The 21153-nt window shown below is 49.2% G+C and overlaps 1 protein-coding gene across 2 annotated transcripts in view; it reads left to right on the top strand.

Moving 5' to 3' along the window:
- The first annotated feature begins 1719 nt into the window (after positions 1-1719).
- Positions 1720-21153, top strand: part of IRAK2 (interleukin 1 receptor associated kinase 2) — a 63858-nt gene continuing 44424 nt past the window's right edge. The window contains exons 1-2 of one of the 2 annotated variants that reach the window (XM_046663811.1): positions 1720-1862; positions 8790-8972. In XM_046663811.1, coding sequence (XP_046519767.1) covers positions 1769-1862; positions 8790-8972 — 277 coding nt within the window. In that variant the 5' untranslated portion in view covers positions 1720-1768. Of the gene's footprint in view, positions 1863-8768; positions 8973-21153 lie in introns of both variants that reach the window. The other variant, XM_046663802.1, reaches the window with a different exon arrangement.

Here is a 21153-nt window from a genome sequence, read left to right as displayed (position 1 = left end):
TGATTTATGCAAAGCACATTGTAGGTGTAGAAAAACAGTAGTTATTATAATAAAGAAGCAGTTTGTAGCTGATGGTCAGACTGCTTGGGTTCAAATCCCAGCTCTGCCACTTTGTTCCTGGATGACTTTAGGCAAGTTATTTAACCTCTCTGTGCCTCAGTTTCCTCATCTGTACAATGGGGGTGATAACCACACCTACCTCACAGGGTCGTTATGAGGAATAAGCAAAATAACCCCTAGTGAAGTCTGCACATCGTAAAAACAATAAATACTAGCCATGATTAGCCTGAGTTCTCTCCCTACCCTCTTTAATAATTCAATTTGCCCCACAGTCCCTCTTACCACATTCTGCTTCCCCCCCAATAATATTTATTACCTTCTAAGATAGTGAACGATGCAATTAGCCAACCCCTTTCATCGGACTCTACTTTCATCCTCTAACATTAACTAGCACCTTCTATAATGCTGAGTGATTTACTTATTTAGTATTTTCATTGCTTATTGTCAGTCTCCCTCCAGGGCAGGGATTTTGTCCTTGTTTCTGCAGAGGTATCCCCAGCACCCAGAACAGTGCCTGGCACATAGTAGCTGCTCAGGAAATATTAGCCGTCATTATGATAAGGTCTATCCTGACGGTATCTAATAGAGGGTCCTCCCCCTGATATCGACCCTGATATCAGTTTCCCCACACTAAACCCAGCATATATGGGGTTAAAACCAAAACACTCATTCCCTGCTTACTCTCTGGCTTCCTGGCTCCAGAATCCACTATGCTCCATGGAGACAGACACCGTCAAGGACAAGCACCTGGACTATCTCCTCCCGCAAAGAGATACGGGCTGGTGGGAAAGCTTCTGACCAGCAAGGTCATGAGCTCCCTCCTCTCTGCAAGTGTCTCAAGGCCAAAGACAGGCTGGTGGGAAAGCTCCGACCAGCAAGACCATATGCTCCCCCTCCCCTACCTAAAGCCCCAAATAAAAACCCTTCCTTTTAGCTTTTTTGGGGAGTTTGGGATTTCAGCGTTAGCTGCCCTCTCTCCTTGCTCAGCGCTGTGCAAAAATAAAGTTCCTACTTTCTTCCATCACCCCCGGTGTCAGAGATTGGCTTGCTGCACAACGGGTGAGCGAACTCACTTCAGGTTCGGTAACACCCCTGCTGGTTCTGCATTCCTGACTCCCCTTAACCAACTTTCCTTTTTCTTTTTTTGCAATAGCACTTATTACCTTTTAACATACTATGTAACTTAACTTTTTCAGTATCTTTATTATTTATTGCTAGTCTCCCCCCCCATCCCCCTAGGTTGTAAGTCCCCGAAAGCAAGGACTTTTGTAGGTTTTCTCCACTTACGTATCCCCAACACCTAGCACAGGGCTTGGCACGGAGTAGGTAATTAATGCAACATCTGTTGAATGAACTACATGTGGCAGGGCGCCGAGAGCACTGGAAGTGGAGTCAGCGGCCCTCCTGGGACACCCACTGAATTCGCGTGTGACCTTAAACGTGTTACCGCGCGCCCTGGGCCTCAGTTTCCCTTCCCAGCTCCGATCCTTTTGGTTTCCCAGCCGCCTGGGTCCAGTCGGGCGGGCAGCGTCGCGTCCCCCGCGGCCACCGGGGGGCAGTCGTGCCCGGCGCCCGCCCCACCCACTGCCCCGCGGCCGCGCTGGGTGGGACCGGCCGGCCCCGCCCCCGCCCGGGTAGAGGAGCCGGGTCCTCGCCGCGTCTGATTCAGTCGCTCGCATGCCTGTCCGCCGGCGGTCGCAGCCCCGCCATGTCCTGCTACATCTACCAGCTGCCCTCCTGGGTGGTGGACGACCTGTGCCGCAACATGGACACGCTCAGCGAGTGGGACTGGATGCATTTCGGTGAGTGGCCCCGCCAGCGATCCCGCCGGAGCCCGTCCTCTAAGCCCCCTCCCCGCCTCTTTAAACGGGTCCTCATCCGAGGAGTTCTATGCGCCGCCCGTCTGGACCCGGGCCTCGCTGTGTGCCCTCGGGCAGGCCGCTGCCCCCTCTGGACCCCAGTGCGATCGGTCATCGGGAAGGTGGTGCGTGATCTTTGAAGATTTCTGCTCTTAGTCTGTCGCTAAGTAATGACCGGCTGGACTTGGCTGTTTACGGTCAAGTTTATAATAATCGCTGTCAGCAGTTACCCTGTTTTTACTGTGTGTCAGGCCCTGATGTCTGCACTTGACACAGATTGTCTCATTTGATTCCCATCACAGCCTATAAAGTGCTGTTCCTCTTACCCCATCTTACAGACGAGGAAACGGGTTTAGAGGTAGAGTAACTTGCCGCGGGCATGGCGTTACTAAGTGACAAAGTGGGATTTAAACCCTGGCATCTGGCTCCGCCGGGACATTGTAACTCCTCGGTGTGCTTTGTTTGTTTGTTTGCGCCTGATAATTGGCTGAGAGGGCATGGCATCTAGGGGGAGGCTTTGCGCGGGTGGTTCTCTGCCTTTCAGGCTCCGCCACCTCCCAGCTGGTGACTTTGGGCGAGTTGCTTAACCTCTCCGAGCCTCACTTTCTTAATCTGTAAATTGAAGGTGGTTGTGAGGAATGAAAATTGTATAAAAAGCACCTGATACCTAAGTGTCAGAGATTCTTGTAAGAAGGAAGTGTTAACAATGATCGTTCTTTGTTTTAAGTCAGTGTAACTGGTGCCACTTTATTTCTTAAATAGTATCTATATTTTCTTTAAAATTTAGATTATGATATATATCATTTATACAAGAGTATTTAACATGTATGTACAGTTGAAAGAATGATAATGAAATGAACAATGTTGGTGTTATCCATCCAGTTTGAGCAAATAATACGTATTTTAACCTAGTGGTTCTCTGCCAGGGTGATTTCACCCCCTTGGGAACATTTGCCAATGTCTGGAGACGTTTTTGGTTGTCACACCTTGGAAGATGCAATGGGTAGAGGCCAGGGATGTCGCTAAGCATCCTAAAATGCACAGGACAGCCCCCGCCACAAAAAATTTTCCGGCCCAACGTGTCAGTAGTGTGGAGGTTCAGAAACCCCGTTTTACACCAGTAACAAAAAAAGTGCATGCTTACTGCAAAATACTGTAGGAAACACACATAGATGAGCTCAAATGCCACTCCTCAGGGATAAGCTTTATTTCTATTTGGATATCAATAATAATAACCTCAATGGCAGCAGCTAACATTTATTGGCTTCTGACTGTGTGTCGGCAGAGGTGTTTTATGCCTTCTCGTCTTTTTTCCAAAACGTATTTACTTATCTGTATATATTTTTCAAAAATCATGTCATTTTGTACATTCTAATAGTCTGCTTTTTCCCCTTAGAATATATCACAGTTATTTCTTCCTGCCAAGCAATGTTCTTTAGCAACATAGATTTAGGTTTTTATTTTCAGTATGTATTTTTATTAACTATTTTTAATGGAGAAAGTACCAAATGCGCTAGGTTAGGTGAGGTAAATAATACACTCGAGATAGAGAGGAAGGTAAATCGCTTTCCTCTCGCTGGTCCCCAGCCTCCTGGTCCTCCCCCTGGAGTCACTGATGACATGTCAGGGTACCTCTGAGGGCATCTGTTACCACCTGATTTTCTAGACTACACTGTGTTCCTTTGCTCTGTGATTCAATGTGGTTTACCTACTTTTAATGTTTCCTGGGCAGCGGACAAACTTTGTGTAAGAGACTCCCAGCAGTTTTTTCCGTGTTGGCCTCAATTGTGAATGTCAGAACAACTTCTGCTCCTAGAATATTCATTTAGAGAGCACACTTAGGACTTTTTTTTTTAACAGCTTTATTGAGATATAACTCGCATACCATATAATTCACCCATTGAAAGTATACAATTCAATAGCATTTAGTATATGCGGAGTTGTGCATCCATCTCCACAGTCGGTCTTAGAACATGTTCATTACCCCAAAAAGAAACCCCCAGCCCTTAACCGTCACCCTCAACACTCCCACACACACCTCCCATTTTCGGAATCATTCGGAATCAATCAGACGGAATCATTCAATATGTGCTCACTCGTGCTGACTGACTGCATTTAGCGTGTTTTCAGGGCTTGTCCATGTTGTAGCATGTGTCAGTGCTTAATGTCTTTTTATGGCTGAATAATATTCCATTGTGTGGATGTACCACATTTCATTTACCCATTCACCAGTTGATGGACATTTGGGTTCTTTCCACTTCTGGCTGTTATGAACAATGCTCCTGTGCACATCCGTGTGCCAGTTTTTGTGTGGACATAGGTTCTCGTTTCCCGTGGGTGGACACCTAGGAGTGGAATTACTGAGTCATGTGGCAACTCCACGTTCAAAATTGTGAGGAGCTGCCAGACTGTTTCCCAAACTGGCTGCACCGTTTTACATTCCCACCAGCAGTGTATGAGGGTTCCGATTTCTCCGCATTCCCCCCAACACTTCTTGTCATCTGTCTTTTTGATTCTAGCCATCGGAGCACGTGTGAAGGAGTATCTCACTGTGGCTTTGATTGGTATGTTCCTGTGACTAATGATGTTGAGCATCTTTGCATGTGCTTATTGGCCCTTTGTACATCCTCTTTGGAGAATACCTCTGGCCTTTTTAGGCCCTGGAGACACCAGAATTGGTCAAAGTCCTCAGCAGCTTCCTCTGGTGGTTGAGGATATAGTCCCAACTCCTCACCAGGATCTGGCACCACCTGACCCCCACTGACCTCTGACCTCCTCTCCTCCCAGACGCCTTCTTGCTCACCCTGCGCCAGCTCACACTTAGCCTCCTTGGTCCAGACTCAGGGCCTTTGCACTTGCTATTCCCTCTGCCTGGGACATTCTTCCCCCTGTGTTCCCCATGGCTGGCTTTCTAGTCTGTATTAGTTTCCTCTTGCTGCTAGAAAAAATAGTCATAGATTTAGTGTCTTAAAAATAGCACAGATTTATTGTGTTACAATTCTGGAGTCAGAAGTCCTAAGACTGAGGTCTTGGCAGGGCTGCACTCCTGGAGGCTCCGGGGAGAATCCGTTTCCTTGCCTTTACCAGCTTCTGGAGGCCATCTGCATCCCGGGCTCGTGGCCCCCTCCCCACTTTTAAAGCCAACAGCATAGCGTCTTCAACTCTTTCTCTCTGACCTCTGCTTCTGTCATGATATGTTCTCTTCTGACACTCCTGCCTCCCTCTTATACGGACCCTTGTGACTACATTGGGCCCACTGAGATAATCCAGGGTACCCTCCTCTCCAGACCCTTAACTTAATCCCCTCTGCAAAGTCCCTTTTGTCGCATGAGGTACCATATTCACAGGCTTTGGGTTTTAGGACACTGACATCTTTTGGGGGCGTCACCTAGTTTGAGAAGCCTGCCCTGCCCCGTTACTCTACCCCATCACTGTGTCCTGTTTCCTTCATTCCACTTACCCTGCTTGGACGTCACCTTGTTCCTTGCTTATGTCTGTGTCTCTCTGTAGGACGTAAGCGCCGTGAGGGCATGGACCTCACCTGTCTAGTTCACTCCTGTATTCTCAGAGCCTAGGTCAGCACCTGGCCAGTGGGCAGATACTCCCTGATCAGTCGGGTGAAGGATGAGCTCAAGAATGTAGGAATGGTGAGGGTGTGGGTCATCCCACATCCCACATTCTCGCCCCACAGAGATGCTTTGAGCCCATGGTCAGCCAGCTCTCTATGTTGGATCAGGGGTCACTGGGCTGGGAGCCAGCCATGCCCCCTACTTAGCTACTCCTTGCCAAGTCAAAGCACTCTCTGGTTTCCTCTTCAGCAGAACAAGTGATTGTGGTTATGCTTCCAGTCCTAAAGAGTCTCTGCTTCTCTGAGTCACTTTAGAAAAGAGAGTCCCTTAGGGCTGATTGTGGTGCTGGGGGGTAGGGGTGAGAAGATCCTTGAAGTGATTCAGAGAATCACACAGCCACAAACATGCATGCTCTTTGGATTTGACAATTGTTGGCAGATGGCGTGGCTGCCTCCTGTTCATTTCCCTATGATTGCAGCTGCATCCATTTTTGCCTTTGGGGGAAAAAAGGCTTCCTACACCGTCACCCACCCAGGTGTCTTCCGAGGGGCCCAGGGCAGGGGTTCCTTGATGGGACTGCTCCCTATCTTGCTCACTCATGCATGTGCCAGCCTTTGTGCATAGCCCTGCTTTGTCCCTGCCCAGCTGTGTGACTTCGGACAAGTGACTGCCTCCCTCTGAGCCTTTAGTTTCCTCAACTGTAAAGTGGGGGGAGTGCTGAGAGGCTTAGGGGCAGGAGCACTTTCCCCTTCTCTCAACCAGGGAGGACTCTGTTTGGTCCAGATAAGGGGCATGTGACCCTCGGGCGGGTCCTTTTGGGAGGCCGGGCTGTGTCTGCTCCAGAGGGCTTTGAAGACGGGCAGGGTTTTCTACTTCGGTAGGTGAACCCCTGCAGGATTCAGGAACTGAGACCTGGCGGGATGAAAGCAGGTTTTCAGAGAGTGTAGACGGTGGGCCAACTACCCTACCGTGAATATCCCATTTACTGTGTTCCGAGCACTCTTCCAAGTGCGGCTGTGTGTGCAGCTAATCTGATCCTCACGGCAGCCTCGAGGCAGGTGCTGCTGTTATCCTAGTTTGCAGATGAGGAAACTGAGGCACAGGGAGAGGGCCTTCCCCGAGCACACAACAAGGAAGTAGCAGAGATAGGGTTTGAACCCAGGCTGAACCACTGTTGCACTGTCCTAAGCATAGAAAAGTCTAGACGATTAGAAGCGGAAGTGTAACCAGTGCTTTTCTCAGGCACTTTGATTTTCTCCCGTTTTCCAGATGTTCCGTTATGACTGGGTATCACTCGTGCGTGTTGGGAAAAGAGCCGCGGACTTGGCAGGGCCCTGGGTGGTGACTCACCCCCACAAGAGCTTTAGCCTGTCTTGAGCCTGTTTTAAGTATCTGGTTAAGTGCTCACTGGTCGTGACCTTAAGATTTGTCACTTTCATGGAGCTAAAATGTCCAAATTGCGAGGCACCTCAGAGTTCACTTCCTGTTTCTCGGTGTCGCCTGTGAGGGAAGTGTGGCCCTCGTCCCGCGGCCTCTGGAGAGTGGGAGGGATGCTGTGAAGGACAGGTTCGTGTGCCGGAAGGGGTTGCGGGAGGTGTTCCTTCCCCTTCCCTCCACTCCTTTCTCTTTGCTGTTGGAAGCGGCCGCTGACCCTGCTGACATCACTTCCCACTGACCAGGAGTTTGGCCCGGGGTTTCCAGTGACTAAAGCTGCAACTCCAGAACTTTCCATCCCTAACCAGCACTTCTCCCAGAGGCTTTCTCTCCGCAGAGCTGTCACAACCTTCCCCATTCCTCCAGAGGGGAGGCGATTATGCAACGCCATCACGTCACTCCCTGGCTCTGAGGCCTGTCCTGTCCGTGGCTCTTAGGATCAAGTCCAAACCCGGCAGCCCGGCGTTCAAGGCCCCTCGTTATATGGCCCTGGGCTTCATCTCTTGCCTCCTCTTCCCCACTCAGTTCACTTACTTTTGTATTTTTCAAACACAAAAGCCCCATGGGCTTCTGGTTTACTCACCACGGCATCTCTAGAGGTTGTCACAGGCCTGGAGCACAGTGTTGCTCACTAATATTTTGCTGAATGAATGAATGACTTGATGTTCACATAGATTCCTGCTCCATGATTTCTGAAATCCTGGAACTGAAGCGTGATTTTTTTATTACTAACTAAAAAAAAAAGGATGCCTCCCTCACTTCAGTAAACTCAGCGGGGTACTAGGTGACCATTTCAAATCGCGGTGTATGAAGAGCTTGTGACAACTCAGGAAGTGCTTATGGTGTCAGGTTAATAGGCAAAGCAGGAAGCTAATCTAACTGGAGCTTCAGCAGCTGCCTCCAGAACCAGCCCTGTGTGAGTGTTGAGTGGGCAGTTTTGCAAAGGGCAAGGACCTGAGTGGCACATGTGTAACTTGTTTTCTTAGTTTTTTCCCCTATATTTTCCAAGTTTTCTTTCCTAAACAACCATTCATTTTATAATAAAAAATGAAAACAGGAATGTATTACTTTTAGTATTGCCCACCGTAGCCCCCTGCAAATCTTGTACACTGCTTCAGAGTAGGCACAGTGCTGTCAGATCTGCGGGCTCTCTTGATCCTTCCAACAGCTCTGTGAGGATATGGGGCCAGGGGTTCATTCATTTGTTCATTGAGTTCCCCCTGCCGGTGGGTGAGGAGGGTGAGATCCCCAGGGCAAAATTTAAGGAGGCATCTACCCTCCAGCTGCTGCGAGTGAAGGATCAGCCCTGAGAGTGAACACCTCCTTAAATTTTCTCCTCTGGGTGCCTCCCTTGCCTTACCCTGGTCCTGCCCCCATTCTGTGCCAGGCACTGTTCTCTGTTCTGGGGATCTAACAGTGAACGGGACAGATAAAAGTGCCTGCCTCCACAGGGCTTCTATGCCAGAAGGGGAGGCAGGCAAAGTCCTACTAACCCCCCTTGCCCCTCCCACCCCGTTACAGTCGAGGGAACCGAGGCTCCCACTGATGAAGTTACTTGCCCATAGCAAACGAGCAGCTAGAGCTCCAGGCCCCGACCCTCTCATCCAGTGGTCTTTCTCTTAAGTCTTGGGGGGGCAGTGAAGTTGATGTTTATGTTCAAGTGTTAATGCGCTGGTCCCTGTGGCTGTTAAATGGAGTCAGCATTATAACTTGGGCTGCCCGTGGACCCCAGCTGATGGTGGAATTACGGGAATGGGGAGGGGGCGGGTGGAGAAGATGTTCTGGACAAAGCCCGGCCAGCGTGGTGGCCCTCTCGTGGAGGGACTGCCTGTCTGACTCTAAGCAGATCCTCTTGCTCACCCTCCAGCCTCCTACGTGATCACAGATCTGACCCAGCTGCGGAAGATCAAGTCGATGGAGCGGGTGCAGGGCGTGAGCATCACCCGGGAGGTGCTGTGGTGGTGGGGGATGCGGCAGGCCACCGTCCAGCAGCTGGTGGACCTCCTGTGCCACCTGGAGCTCTACCGTGCTGCCCAGATCGTCCTGAACTGTGAGTAACTGAGGTGGCCCCGTGGCCGGCCCCCGAGCGTGTTTCAGCATGAGCTGCACTCTCTGGCCTTAAGCTTCTTCAATCTTACAAAAAAATTTGAATGAAAGAGTTTACTGTCCAGCTAGGAAATTAGTAACAGTGGTTCCCTCTGGGGAGAGGAATTGGGTGGCTAGGGACCAAGATGTTGGAGAGAGACTTTGCTATAAGTCCTTTTGTACCATTTAAATTTTGATTCTCTATTCTAAAAATAAGTAAATTATAATTTTTTTAAAAAGCTATAATATAAAAATTCAAAAAAGTCTATAGGAAAAATTATTGACTTCCTCATCCTATTTCCCAATTTTACATCTCAAGAAATAACCACTATTAACAAGTGCTTGTCTATCTTACTAGAAATTTTCTGCATGTGGGCAAGCATACAGATGTATCTACAACCTTTTTTAGTACAGATCGGAGCGCCCCATGCACTCAGTTGTGGACTTTTCCTCCCCAGCCATCGAGATCGCAGGCTGCTTCACACCGGCACAGTCTTTCAACAGCTACGTTGTATTCCTTTGACAGATGCACCATGATCCATGCACCGCACCCGCACTGATCAGTGCTTCAGTTGCTCCTAGCAGTTTTCTCTTGTATACAGGGTCGTGGTAACACCCTAGGACATACATGCCCTGTTTGCACACATGTGAGTCTAGCTGTGGGATGACTTTGCAGTGTTGGAATGGTTGGGTTGAAGGTTTATGTATTTTAAGTTGTTTTTTTTTCCTGAGGAAGATTCACTCTGAGCTAACATCTGCTGCCAATCCTCCTCTTTTTTGCTTGAGGAAGATTAGCCCTAGGCTAACATCTGTGCCAATCCTCCTCTATTTTTTTGTATGTGGGATGCCTCCACAGCATGGCTGGTGAGTAGAGTAGGTGTGCACCTGGGATCTGAACCCGGGAACCGGGCTGCCAAAGTGGAGCACGCAGAACTTTACTTGGCCACAGGGCCAGGCCCAATTTTAAGTTTGGATTGATGTCAGTATCAATATTACCAAATAACCCTCCTAAGAGAGAATACGATCATGCTGGGAATGCATTTAGCAGGCAATAATACCCCCCTTCCTTGAAGGGAGGCTGTTGAAGAAGTGGAACACACCAAGCACCTGGTGTCAGCCGGTGCTCAGCAGGAGGTGGGGGGAGGAGGGGCCTGGTCACCCTCACCTGGGTCCCCCACCCCTCCTCACGTCCCCACAGAGACCCCTTCAGTGTGAGCCAGTGAGCTAGTCTTTTAGCAGGTACTTCTGAGCACCTGCCCAGTACCTGGGGCTGTCCTAGGTTCTGGACTATGGTGGCAGCAAAGTGACAGGTCCTTTCTGTCCTGGAGAGCATAGTTTTATGAAGACACAGGAAAACAAGTAACAATAATGGGATAGAGTGAGCAGGTAGGGAAGTCTCCTAGAACTCGGTGGTCGGAGAAGGCCAGTGTGAGGAGGGGAAATTGGAGGAGTGGAAAGAAGAGCTGGGATAAGAGAGCCCAGGGGAGAGGGAACAGCATGTGCAAAAGCCCTGAAGAGCCCAGGGAACGGACTAGTAGAGCTGGTGTGGGAGTTAGTGAGCAGGGTGCTGAGAACCCCGGAGGCTGCAGAAGACCCTGTGCGGGCCTGGAGCCATCCTCTCTGGGTTTCTGAGCTGGGAATAATGTGGCTGAACCAACAGACCCGGGTTGAGCACCTGCCTGATGTACCTCAGGCCTTGTGGAATCAGGGAGGGCTTCCAGGAGGAGAGCTTCCAGGAGGAGAGCTTCCAGGAGGAGAGGTGGTGGGGTCCAGAGCAAGGAGCTGAGGGATGGGGGCTTAGAGACTTCCACCCTCAGAGACAAGTCGGGACAGCAGGGGGCATTGGAGTGGCCCTGCCCGGGAGGATCTAGAGCTGCACCCCACCCGGGCTTTCAGGGACACCATGGGGGCAGACCACGCTGGGGACATGGGAGCGTGGGGGCGTGGGAGGCCAGTGGGGCAGCAGGACCATCTCCCGCCCTTTAGCCACGTACTGGGGACACAGGGCTGTGGCACAGCAGGTCTCACTGGATAAAGGAGAGTTCCTCTGGGGGCAGGAGTCCCGTCTGGGGGCAGGTTGTGGTGAAGATCCTGCTCCCCCTGGGGGTGATTCCATGAGGAGACTCTAGCCGGCTCCTTTCTGCACTGGCTGACCCCCGGCCCCCAAGAGTGGGCACATCTCAAGACATCTGCCATCTCCGCCCTGTCTGGCCGGCCTCCCCAAGCCCACCATCCTCCTCAGACGGGGTTGGGGGGTGTTCTGTTCAGCCCAGCCTCCCCACTCCTTTGGAACCTCCTGAGATCCCTGTCTGCCCTACCAGCCCTTCCGTCCAAGAGGGTTCCGCCTGGTCCTGTCAGACAGCATCCCTCTCCTTGCGTCCCATCCCCCCCAGGGCCAGGTCCTCTTTTGGGTCAGCCAAGGGCTGGGCGGTTGACTGGGAAGTGGAGCCTCAGTGCTCGCTTGTGCCACCCGGCAGGCCCTGCCTTTCCCTGGGCCTTTGTCCAGCGGAGGTGGCTGCGTGACTCTGTGCTTTGTGCTCTGAGCACAGAGCCTCCTCTGGACCTGCTGTGGCCCACCCGCTGGTGATTCTCCGGTTGCTGTGACCGCCACCCACCCAGTTTCACTGCATGTGGCCTGGCTCTGGCTCCTCTGCCTTCCCAGAGCCTGGCCCGCGGGGGACGCCGAGGAACTACTGGGGGGTGAACCTGCCCTCGCGTGCTTTTCATGTTGTGTGGTTTGTTTTAGAATTGGCAGCTGAGCTAACATCTGTTGCCAATCTTCTTTTTTTCTTCTTCTTCTTCTCCCCAAAGCCTCTCAGTACATAGTTGTATATTTTTAGTTGTGGGTCCTTCTAGTTGTGGCATGTGGGACGCCACCTCAGCATGGCCTGATGAGTGGTGCCATGTCCGCACCCAGGATCCGAACCAGTGAAATCCTGGGCCGAACCTCTCGGCCACAGGGCGGCCCCTCTTTCAAGGTTTAAGGGAATTAAGGATAAGCTCTTAATGAGTTCAAAAGGAGGTGGGGAGGGAGGGGGCCTGGGGAGAGGAGAAGCCGCTGGGTGGAGGAGTGCGGTCAGATGCTGGCTGGCCAGTGCGCCCTGGGGAGGGGACATACTGGGGAGGGGCCGCAGGGCCTGAGAGGCTGCGGTGCCCTGAGGCCTGAAAGCAGAGAAGTCTGGGGGATTGAGACACAGGCCTCCGGGTGGACATGCCAACTTGCCATTGACGTCAGAACCTGACTGCTGAGTCATCTCAAACAATTCTTGACAGTTTGAGGAGAACACAGAGTGCGGTGCCAGACTCCAGAGCTGCAGTGGGGGCAGTGTGACCCTGTGGTCAGCAAACACTGACGGGGCACTTTTGACCAGCCAGGCGCAGGCTCTCCGCAGCCCCTCGAGGCACGTGCTGTCAGGAGCCCCCTCTCCGCCTGAGGACACTGAGGGCAAGACTGGCTAGGGGACTTCCCCAAGGGTGCAGGTCGGCTAGGGTGGAGGTGGATGGAGCACACAAGCCTCATTCTTAGCTTTCTCATGGGAACTTCCTGAGTGCAGTGTCGGGCTTCCAGGAAACAGTGGTGTGTCCCCTGTCAGCCTCTCTCTGCCTCCAGCTTTGCTCACTCCCTGCTTCCCTGTCCACGGCCTGACCTCTGGGGCTGTGACAGCCTGCCTTTGTTCCCCAGCCCTCTTTTCTCTCCCCTTTGGCCTTGCCAAGATTAAAGTCTGTTTCTGCCTCCGCGAATGCCCTGGCTGCTCATTTGTTTGGGGAGCCTGGCTCTATTTTTACTATTGCTTTGAGTCAAGACACTTCCCCTTTCTCTGTCTTGTTTTTGTTTCTTTAGGGAGAAAAGTGCTATAAATCTCTGTCACTTTTTGGGGGAGAATATAGAGGGTGGGTGTGAAGCAGTTTAGTTTTCTGGAGTCCAACTGGTCAAAGCCTTTTCGCTCCCCTAATCGTAAGATGAGTTAAACCCTGTTTTGCATTTACTTGCTGAAGATTGTTTATGAACTTGCTCAGCTGTCTCCCGAGTTTGAGAACCTCACTTGTGCCCACCACTTCTTAAAGCGCTTTAAGAATAGATTTGAATAAAACAGTGCTTGAAAACCACACACCCCAAAAGTCGTAGATATAAAGTGGCTTCCTCAGAGACTTGTGTCTCCAGGTAATATATTTGTGTTTAACACAGGCCTTCTGAAGGTTGTGCCTGAGCTGAAAGGCGGTGTAGGGGGGCCACGTGTGTGTCCAGGCTCTTGAAATCATGTACTGTGGGTGGCTGTTGGTCTGACTTTGTAAAGAGCTGAGTCTTGATGTTTTTCTCGGCGTTAATTGCTAAGACCATTGTTATTCAGTTTGTCAAACATTGAATGTTATAAGAATTCGAATAAACTAGTACAGAAGCCTTACTACCCAACTTCCTGTTCCTTCTTCTGGCAGATCTGCTTGCCAGTGTCAACCTCTTTTTACTCTTTTTGCCGTTTTGGTAGTCTCCTGTGTTAGCATTCCAGGTTCACTAAGGGCAGACTACAGTGACTTAAGACCCACGTTTATTTCTCTCTCCTGACAGTCCAAGCTACCCAGGGCTGATAGGGCAGCTCCGTGTGGTCAAGGACCATCTCATTGCTGTGCTGTCGTGGACACCTGGCTACCAGCGGGGATGGCTCCCCTGCACCTCCACGTGCACGTTCCAGCCAGCAAGAAGGGCGTGCCCTGGGAGCTGCACACCTAGCTCCCTTTCACAACCCATTGGCTGAGACCTAGTCACATGATCACACCTGGTTGCAAAGGAGGCTGGGAAGTGTAATCTTTAGCTGGGTTGATCTTAAAGGAAAAGACAGCCAGTATGGCGAGCCACATGCAAGTTCCAAGCATCAAGGGGAGAAGAGGTAGTCGGGAGGGCTATTGGAAACAAAGAGACCTTTGGAGGAATGGAGAGTTTGAAGTATGGTGGCTTTTCATTGGCTGAGCTCTTGCTGAGCGAGAAGAGGAAGTCTGTCTCCTTTCTGTTGGGCTCTGCCATTGTAGGGCATGAGAGCGCCCCCTTCTGGCTTACCAACTCCATTTTAAATTAGGTTTCTGTTTATTAATTTTTACATTTTCCCCTTTTGGTTGAGATCGTTCTCTGAAAGCATCACTGATTTAGTCAGGTTTTTCCAGTTTCATTGGTCTTTTGTTTCTTGAGGTCTAGAAGGATCTTTCCTGTGTGTCGTGTCCCATGTTGGAGGGAGAGTACAGATTGGAAACCTATTGAGGTCACATTTGAGTGACAAGGAGGGGTAGGAGGGCGAGCTCGCAGGCATTTCCCTTAAAGTCCCTGTGTTATCAAGATCATAGGCGTTGGAGATCATCTGAAGCGTTATGTCATCATCAGAGGTTTGGCAGACTTCCAATGGGCCTGGTCTGGACATCTGGGAAAGCTGTCCTATCCACTGTTGTCTGCTTCAATTCTGGGAAATCTTTACTTCCAGGTCACCTGATGATGGGTGGGCAGGTCCAGTCAGGGCTTGGTGCTTTCTGTAGGTGTGTCACGTGAATCCAAGAGTCTGTTTCCTGGAGTTTGGCAGCACAAGCGTTAGTAACAGTACCTGACAGGGGCCTTTCCAGTGAGGTTGAAGGGAATCCTCCTGGAGGTGTCTTTTCTAATAGATGAGATCCCTGGGTTGCAAGGTGTAGTGCTTAAGGTCTCTGTCTCCCTGGAGCGCACTGTGAAAGATCACTCTACCAAAACGTGGTTAGTTTTAATAGAAGCAGTTAGGCCTTTGCGATATAGGAGTATATCTCCTTTTATCAGCTGTAGGTCAAAAGAGGCAGGAGCCAAGTGCACTGGGCATCCTGTGACTCTCTCAAAGGGGAGAGTTTATGAGTTCCAGAGGGGTGGATTTGAGGTTTAGAAGGACCAATGGCAGTGCTTTGGACCAGGGTGTTTGGAGGGTCTCTGCAAATTTCGCCAGTTGAGTCTTAATAATGCCATTAGTGCATTCCACTAAACTAGAGGATTGAGGGTGATAAGCACAGTGACAGTGTTGTGAAACAGGCCAACTAGCACAGACTTGTCGAAGCGCCTGACCAATAAAATGGGTTCTTTGATCACTGTGAAGTTGGAGAGGAGTTCCCCAGGTAGGGATAATCTTTTCCAAAAGGATCTCAGCCATGGAAGAGGCGTTAGCTTGTCTGCAAGAGAGGCTTCAGTCCAGTGAGAAAACGTACAGACCATGACTAAAACAGGTTTATATCCACGAGATGGGGGAAGTTGTATGAGATGCATTTATCAAACTTCAAATGGTCCATTAGGCATTTGATGTGTCCGGGAGCAGTACCAACAGGCTGGCCTGGGTTGTATTTTGGACAAATGGGACAAGTGAATTAGGCACTTTTCGCATTCTTCTTAATATTTGTCCTCCAATGTTGATTCATGAATGCTGTCATTTTGTCAGTAGAGCCGTATTTTGATGCACGTACAGTGGTGAGGACTGGGAATTTTAGAGTCTCCGGTAGGACTGGGTTGTTAATTTGGTCCGAACCAGAGCTTTCTCTTTTTATCAAACCAACGATTGTTGAATTTCCAATTTCCACTCATGTTTTTACTCTTCTGAGGCCAATTGTTGGGCTTCTCTAGCCGCTTTTTCTAAGTTATCATTTGGGGAAATATCCCTTTGGACCATGACAGAGGCTTGGCTGCTCTTGGTTCCTTTAAGGGCAGCATAAATTGCGGAGGTATTGGAAGGTGATTTCCCTTAGCTTCCAGAGAGTCAAGTTTAGAATTCCTGGGGATCTTAATAATAACTAAACAGCGGGTAAAATTATAGCATTCAGTAGATCCTGAACATAGAGGCCATTTTAAATTTTATTTCCATTGGAAGTAAGGGAGCCATGTTAGTTCCACAACATTCCAAAATCATGACCTACTCTGAAAGCGTGTCTCATGTCAGTATAAGTCTTGGCAATTTTGCCCTTGGCTAAAGTACAAGCCAGTATAAGAGTGTACAATTCAGCATAAGGGGCCGAAGTAGCCATAGGTAAAGATGCTGCTTCAGTAATAGCAAAGGGAGTTGCAACATCACACCCAGCACAGTACTCACCATTGTCACCTGTCATCAGTGAACATGACAAGGCAGCATTATTCATAGGAGTTTCCTGCAGATCATCAGGAGGTGACACATCAGTGTTAAAAGCCCTGAGGGGCCTCATTGGTAGCAGAGGGGAGAAGAGTGGCAGAGTTACAGTTATTAGAGCGTAAAAGAGTTACAGGAGGAGTGGTTAACAAAAGGATTTCACAGGAGCTGAGGTGGCTGGCTGAAATGTGTTGAGTGTGGTGGGAATTCAGGAGGGCTTCTACTGCGTGAGGTACAGAGATGGTTAAAAGGATACACAAGGATTTTCTCGGTGGCCTTAACCAAAAGGACAGTGGCAGTAATGGCTCTAAGACAAGGGGATATCCCCATGCCACAGCATCCAGTTGCTGGCTGTAATACTGTATGGGACAATGGTGGTCCCCGCGTTTTTGGGTGAGTGCCCCAAAGGTGTTCCCCTCCTTTTATATTACAAAAAGGAAAAGGGGAATCTGATAATTGGGATGTCCAAGGGCAGGTGGGTTCATCAACTTTCCTTCAAGGCCTTAAGGGCTGTATTGTTCAATTCTTCCCATAGAATTGGGTTGGCATTGTTGTTCTTTAGTAAAATATACAGAGGTTTGGTCGTAAGAGAAATTTGGAATCCAGTTTCTGCAATAACCAGCTAGTCCGAGAGAACCTTCCAGTTGGCACTTAGTTTTGGGCTTTGGGAAACTTAGGACACCGTGAAGCATGGCTGGATCTGGGTGTAGCCCTTGTTCTCATATCTGATGCCCTAAATGTTGAAGTATTTTGGGCAAACTGCAATTTCTCTTTGGTGATCTTCCATCCTTGTAGGGCTAAAAGCTTTAGCAAGGAGATGCTGACTTCCTGTGAGGAGACTTGGGAGGGAAACAGGCAGATGGCCCACATGTTGCAACAAAGTAGAACCCCTGTGGAATTTTGTATCCTCCAGATCAGCCTTCAGGATTTGTGAGAACTAAGAAGGCGCAGCAGTAAAACTCTAGGCATTACTGTCCGGGTGAATTGTGTTCCTTCCCAAGTGACAGCAAAGAGGTTTGGGCCAGTTTCATCCACTGCAATGCTAAAGAATGCACTGCAGACATCGATTATCATAAAGAATTCACTCCCGGGGCCGGCCCGGTGGCCCAGCAATTAAGTGTGCACGTTCTGCTTTGGCGGCCTGGGGTTCACCCAGGTGCAGACGTGGCACCACTTGGCAAGCCATGCTGTGGCAGGCGTCCCACATATAAAGCAGAGGAAGATGGGCACGGATGTTAGCTCAGGGCCAGGCTTCCTCAGCAAAAAGAGGAGGATTCGCAGCAGTTAGCTCAGGGCTAATCTTCCTCAAGAAAGAAAGAAAGAAAGAAAGAAAGAAAGAAAGAATTTGCTCCCAGTGGAATGGATGTTAGTAGCCTAGGAGGGTTAGGAACAACAGGGTGTCGAGGGATAAGGATGTTGTTTATTGCTCGGCGGTCCTGGACAAACCTCCAGCCTTGGTCCTTGGGTTTTCTTGCAGGTAAAAGACTAGTGCAAGGGATAATAAGCCTTGAGCCTCGTAATCCTCTATTATGGGCTTTCTACCTTGATGGATTTCTTTACTTATAGGATATTGATTAATTCTGGGGAGAGGTTTGGAGGGATCTATTTGAATCTTGATGGGAGGCACGCTGTGCATTTTACCAATATCAGTTGGAGATTTTGCCTATAAGGAGGGTGGTAGTTGATTCAATAGGGACAAGTGATCGGTATTTCCAGAATGAGCTCTAGTACTGTCAGATACAGAGCAAATAAAAGATGGCAAAGGGTCTTTTAATTCTCTTGGCTGGCTGTTTTTTTTTTTTTAGGTTTTATTTTTCCTTTTTCTCTCCAAAGCCCCCCAATACATAGTTGTGTATTTTCAGTTGTGGGTGCTTCTAGTTGTGGCATGTGGGACACCGCCTCAGCATGGCTTGATGAGTGGCGCCATGTGCGTGCCCAGGATTGGAACCAGCAAAACCCTGGGCCACTGAAGCGGAGCGCGACATCTTAACCACTCGGCCACGGGGCTGGCCCCCTGGTTGGCTGTTTAGATGGCCAAACGGGAAATTCTGGAATTATTTCCCCTGGGAGAAAGAAATTCCGGCATGATACTTTTCCAAGTCCCAGCCTAGTAAATGAATAGGGGCAGAGGAACTAAGGAGAAAAGGGTGTGTCTCTCAAAGGGCCTAAATAAAAGAAAATAGGATCAGAGAGGGGAACCTGTTGAGGCTTATCAGAAATGCCCACTATTTGAACTGTTTTAGTATTCCCGTGGCAGGGCTGCTTTACAGTTGTGGGGCTGAGCACCAAGAGTGTGGCTCCAGTGTCAGTTAGGACAGAAAGAAATTCATCTCCAATCTGGAGAAGTGTTTCCCCCAGTTGATTAAGAGGCAGGATTCGGAAGAGCCCCTGTGGTTCCTTGGAGCCCTGTCATTTAGAATTTGGAGGACGCTGGAAAGGCTGGTGAGAGGGCTGAAGTGGCCCGAAGCGCTTAAATGAGTCCCAATCTCTTTTCCAATGTCCTGGCTCTTTGCAGTAATAACTAGGAAAGAAACTAGAAGAATTTTGGTTTTGTTTAGGGGCCTTCATTTGCTGGAGTTGCAGATTAAGAATTTTATCAGTCTTTCTTTTCGGTGACTCAGCTAGGGTGTGAGAGAGCTAGTTTCCCAGATTAACTAAATCGGAAGTGGACACAGTTTCCCATTCCATCCTGGTACTTTTTACTAGAAGGGAAAGGTCCTGGTTTAGCCCAGCAATAAACATAGAGATAAAAAGCTACCTGGGTGGAACCCAACATCTGAAGAAAAAACAGAATTTTATTTAAAAACAATCTAAAGTTGATTGTAATAGCCATGAACAGGTTCATCAGGTTTTTGTGAGCGAGCCTGAATTTTGTTCCAATCAACAGGCTTTGGGAAAGCCCTAGGACTTGCCCGATGAAGTCACCTAGCTATTGCCTAAGCCTGGACATACAACAGGTCAGCGGGTTGGTCTCCTGGTTGTAATTCTACAGCCCTCTCTGGATTTTCCCAATTTATGGTTTTCATCCAGTGCTGGGCTTGGCCTTCACCAACAAGCATATGAACTAGCTGATGTAAGTCAGAGAAACCAGGTTGATAAGTGTGAATAACTATATTAAATCCCTCTGCAAATTTGTGAGGATCTTCACTTACTTTTGGGAAGACTTTGACTATGGTTAGCAGTTCAGCTTTAGTCCAGGGAATATAAGAAATTAAGGGTTTAGCCTTTGGATCCTCAGAAGGATCTGGGACAGGTTCTGACAGGTTCAGAGGAAAAGGGAGTGGGGAGAGGTCCAGGGAAAAGGGGAAGTTTCGTGAGAGAGTTAGTGTGGGGGAACCGAGGGTATGGAGGAGGTGTAGACAGTATGGAAGGGGAGGAGGGAGGTGGCAATGGAGGCGAGGCCTGAGCACGAGGAGCCTGGGGAGAGGAACATAAGGCTTCAGAAGCCATTTTATCTTTTTCTAATTGTTTATTTGCTTCCGTTAATCTTAAAATTTTATCCTGCAAAGAGGCAATCTTAGACTCCTGATAGCGTTTGGAAGCCTCAAAATACCAATTGAAATAGGTGTTTGATTCAGTTTTGGAAATTACAGAGTTATGCTTGCCCAATTTGGTTTTAAGAAAAGTAAGTTTGGGAGGCCAGCCCTGTGGCGTAGTGGGTAAGTTCCACATGCTCCATGTTGGTGGCCTGGGGTTCACGGGTTCGGATCCCAGGTGTAGACCTACACTGCTCGTCAAGCCATGCTGTGGGAGTGACCCATATACAAAATAAAGGAAGATTGACACAGATGTTAGCTCAGGGACAATCTTCCTCAAGCAAAAAAAAAAAGGTAAGCTTGGGGAGTTCAAAAGTTTCCCATAATGGCCATTGGTGTTCTAAATTACCTTTGGTTAAGTCGATTCATTTATTTAGAAATGCACATGAGGAAAGACCGCAGTGTTTAAACAAAAAATTAGCCAGGGTCCCTGTAGGAGGAGTGCCCCCAAAATATTTGGGTAACTGGGATCTCATTTCTCAGAGGTTTTTCTCTAGAGTAAAAGAATAATTTTCAAACAGCTCAAACAGCTTAAACAGCTCCAGCAGCCTGCAGGCTTACTCCCAGCACAGTTCTAAGGGATCAGCCTAATCCCGAAGGAGTCAGGCTGAAGGCTGAAGACACAGCTGCACTAAAACAGCCTCATCTTGAGGAGTTAGACCAAAGGCGAAACAGCTAGTTGCAGTAGAACAGCCTGGTTCCAAAGGAATCAGGCTGAAGGCCAAATGGCACAGTTCCAGTGAAACAGTCGGATTCCAGAGGAATTGGACTGAAGACTGAGCAGCCAGTTCCAGTGGAACAGCCTGATTCAAAAGTCAGGCTGAAATGCCAACCGAGTGCTCACAGGCAAAACCAGGCCTTAACCAGAAAAGGACAAAGTCTTAAAATAGATCCTGAATAGAGCCTGGAGAACTTAAAATGCAGAGAGTGGAAGCACAAATCCAGGAGCAAGACTTACCCTCACACTCCAGGGTTGGTGAGAAAGACAGTGAGCTCACTGGGCTCTGTGGGTACCAACACCTGTTTGCCCACCCCAGCCTTGGAGCTGTCAGGCATCTTCTCTGGACCCCCACATGGGCCACCAAATGTTGGCCTTAAACAAATAGACAGCCACTTATTTCTCCAGCAAAAATGGGTTTATTCAGGATCACTGAAGAATAGCAATTTGAGATCTGCAGCCGTGGTGAGCCACGTGCAAGTTCTGAGCAATTAGGAGAGGAGAAACTCTTATAGAGAGGAAGAGGAAGGTGGGAGGGCTATTGTAAACAAGGAGCCCATTGGAGGAATGGAGAGTCCGATGTGTCGTGGCTTTTTCGTGGCTGAGTTGTCACAGTCTCTCTTTGGCTGAGCTCTTGCTGGGCAAGAAGAGGAAGTTTTTCTTCTTCCTGTTGGGCTCTGCCGTCATCATGGGGCTTGAGAGCTGCCCCTTCTGGCCTCTCGACCCCATTTTAAATGAGGTTTATGTTTATTAACTTTTACAACTGGGAGGTGATATGCACAA

Source organism: Equus quagga, chromosome 1 (genome assembly GCF_021613505.1).
Source record: "Equus quagga isolate Etosha38 chromosome 1, UCLA_HA_Equagga_1.0, whole genome shotgun sequence".
NCBI lineage: Eukaryota > Metazoa > Chordata > Mammalia > Perissodactyla > Equidae > Equus > Equus quagga.
Note: the sequence above shows the minus strand (reverse complement) of the source record. Positions and strands in the feature narration are given on the sequence as shown.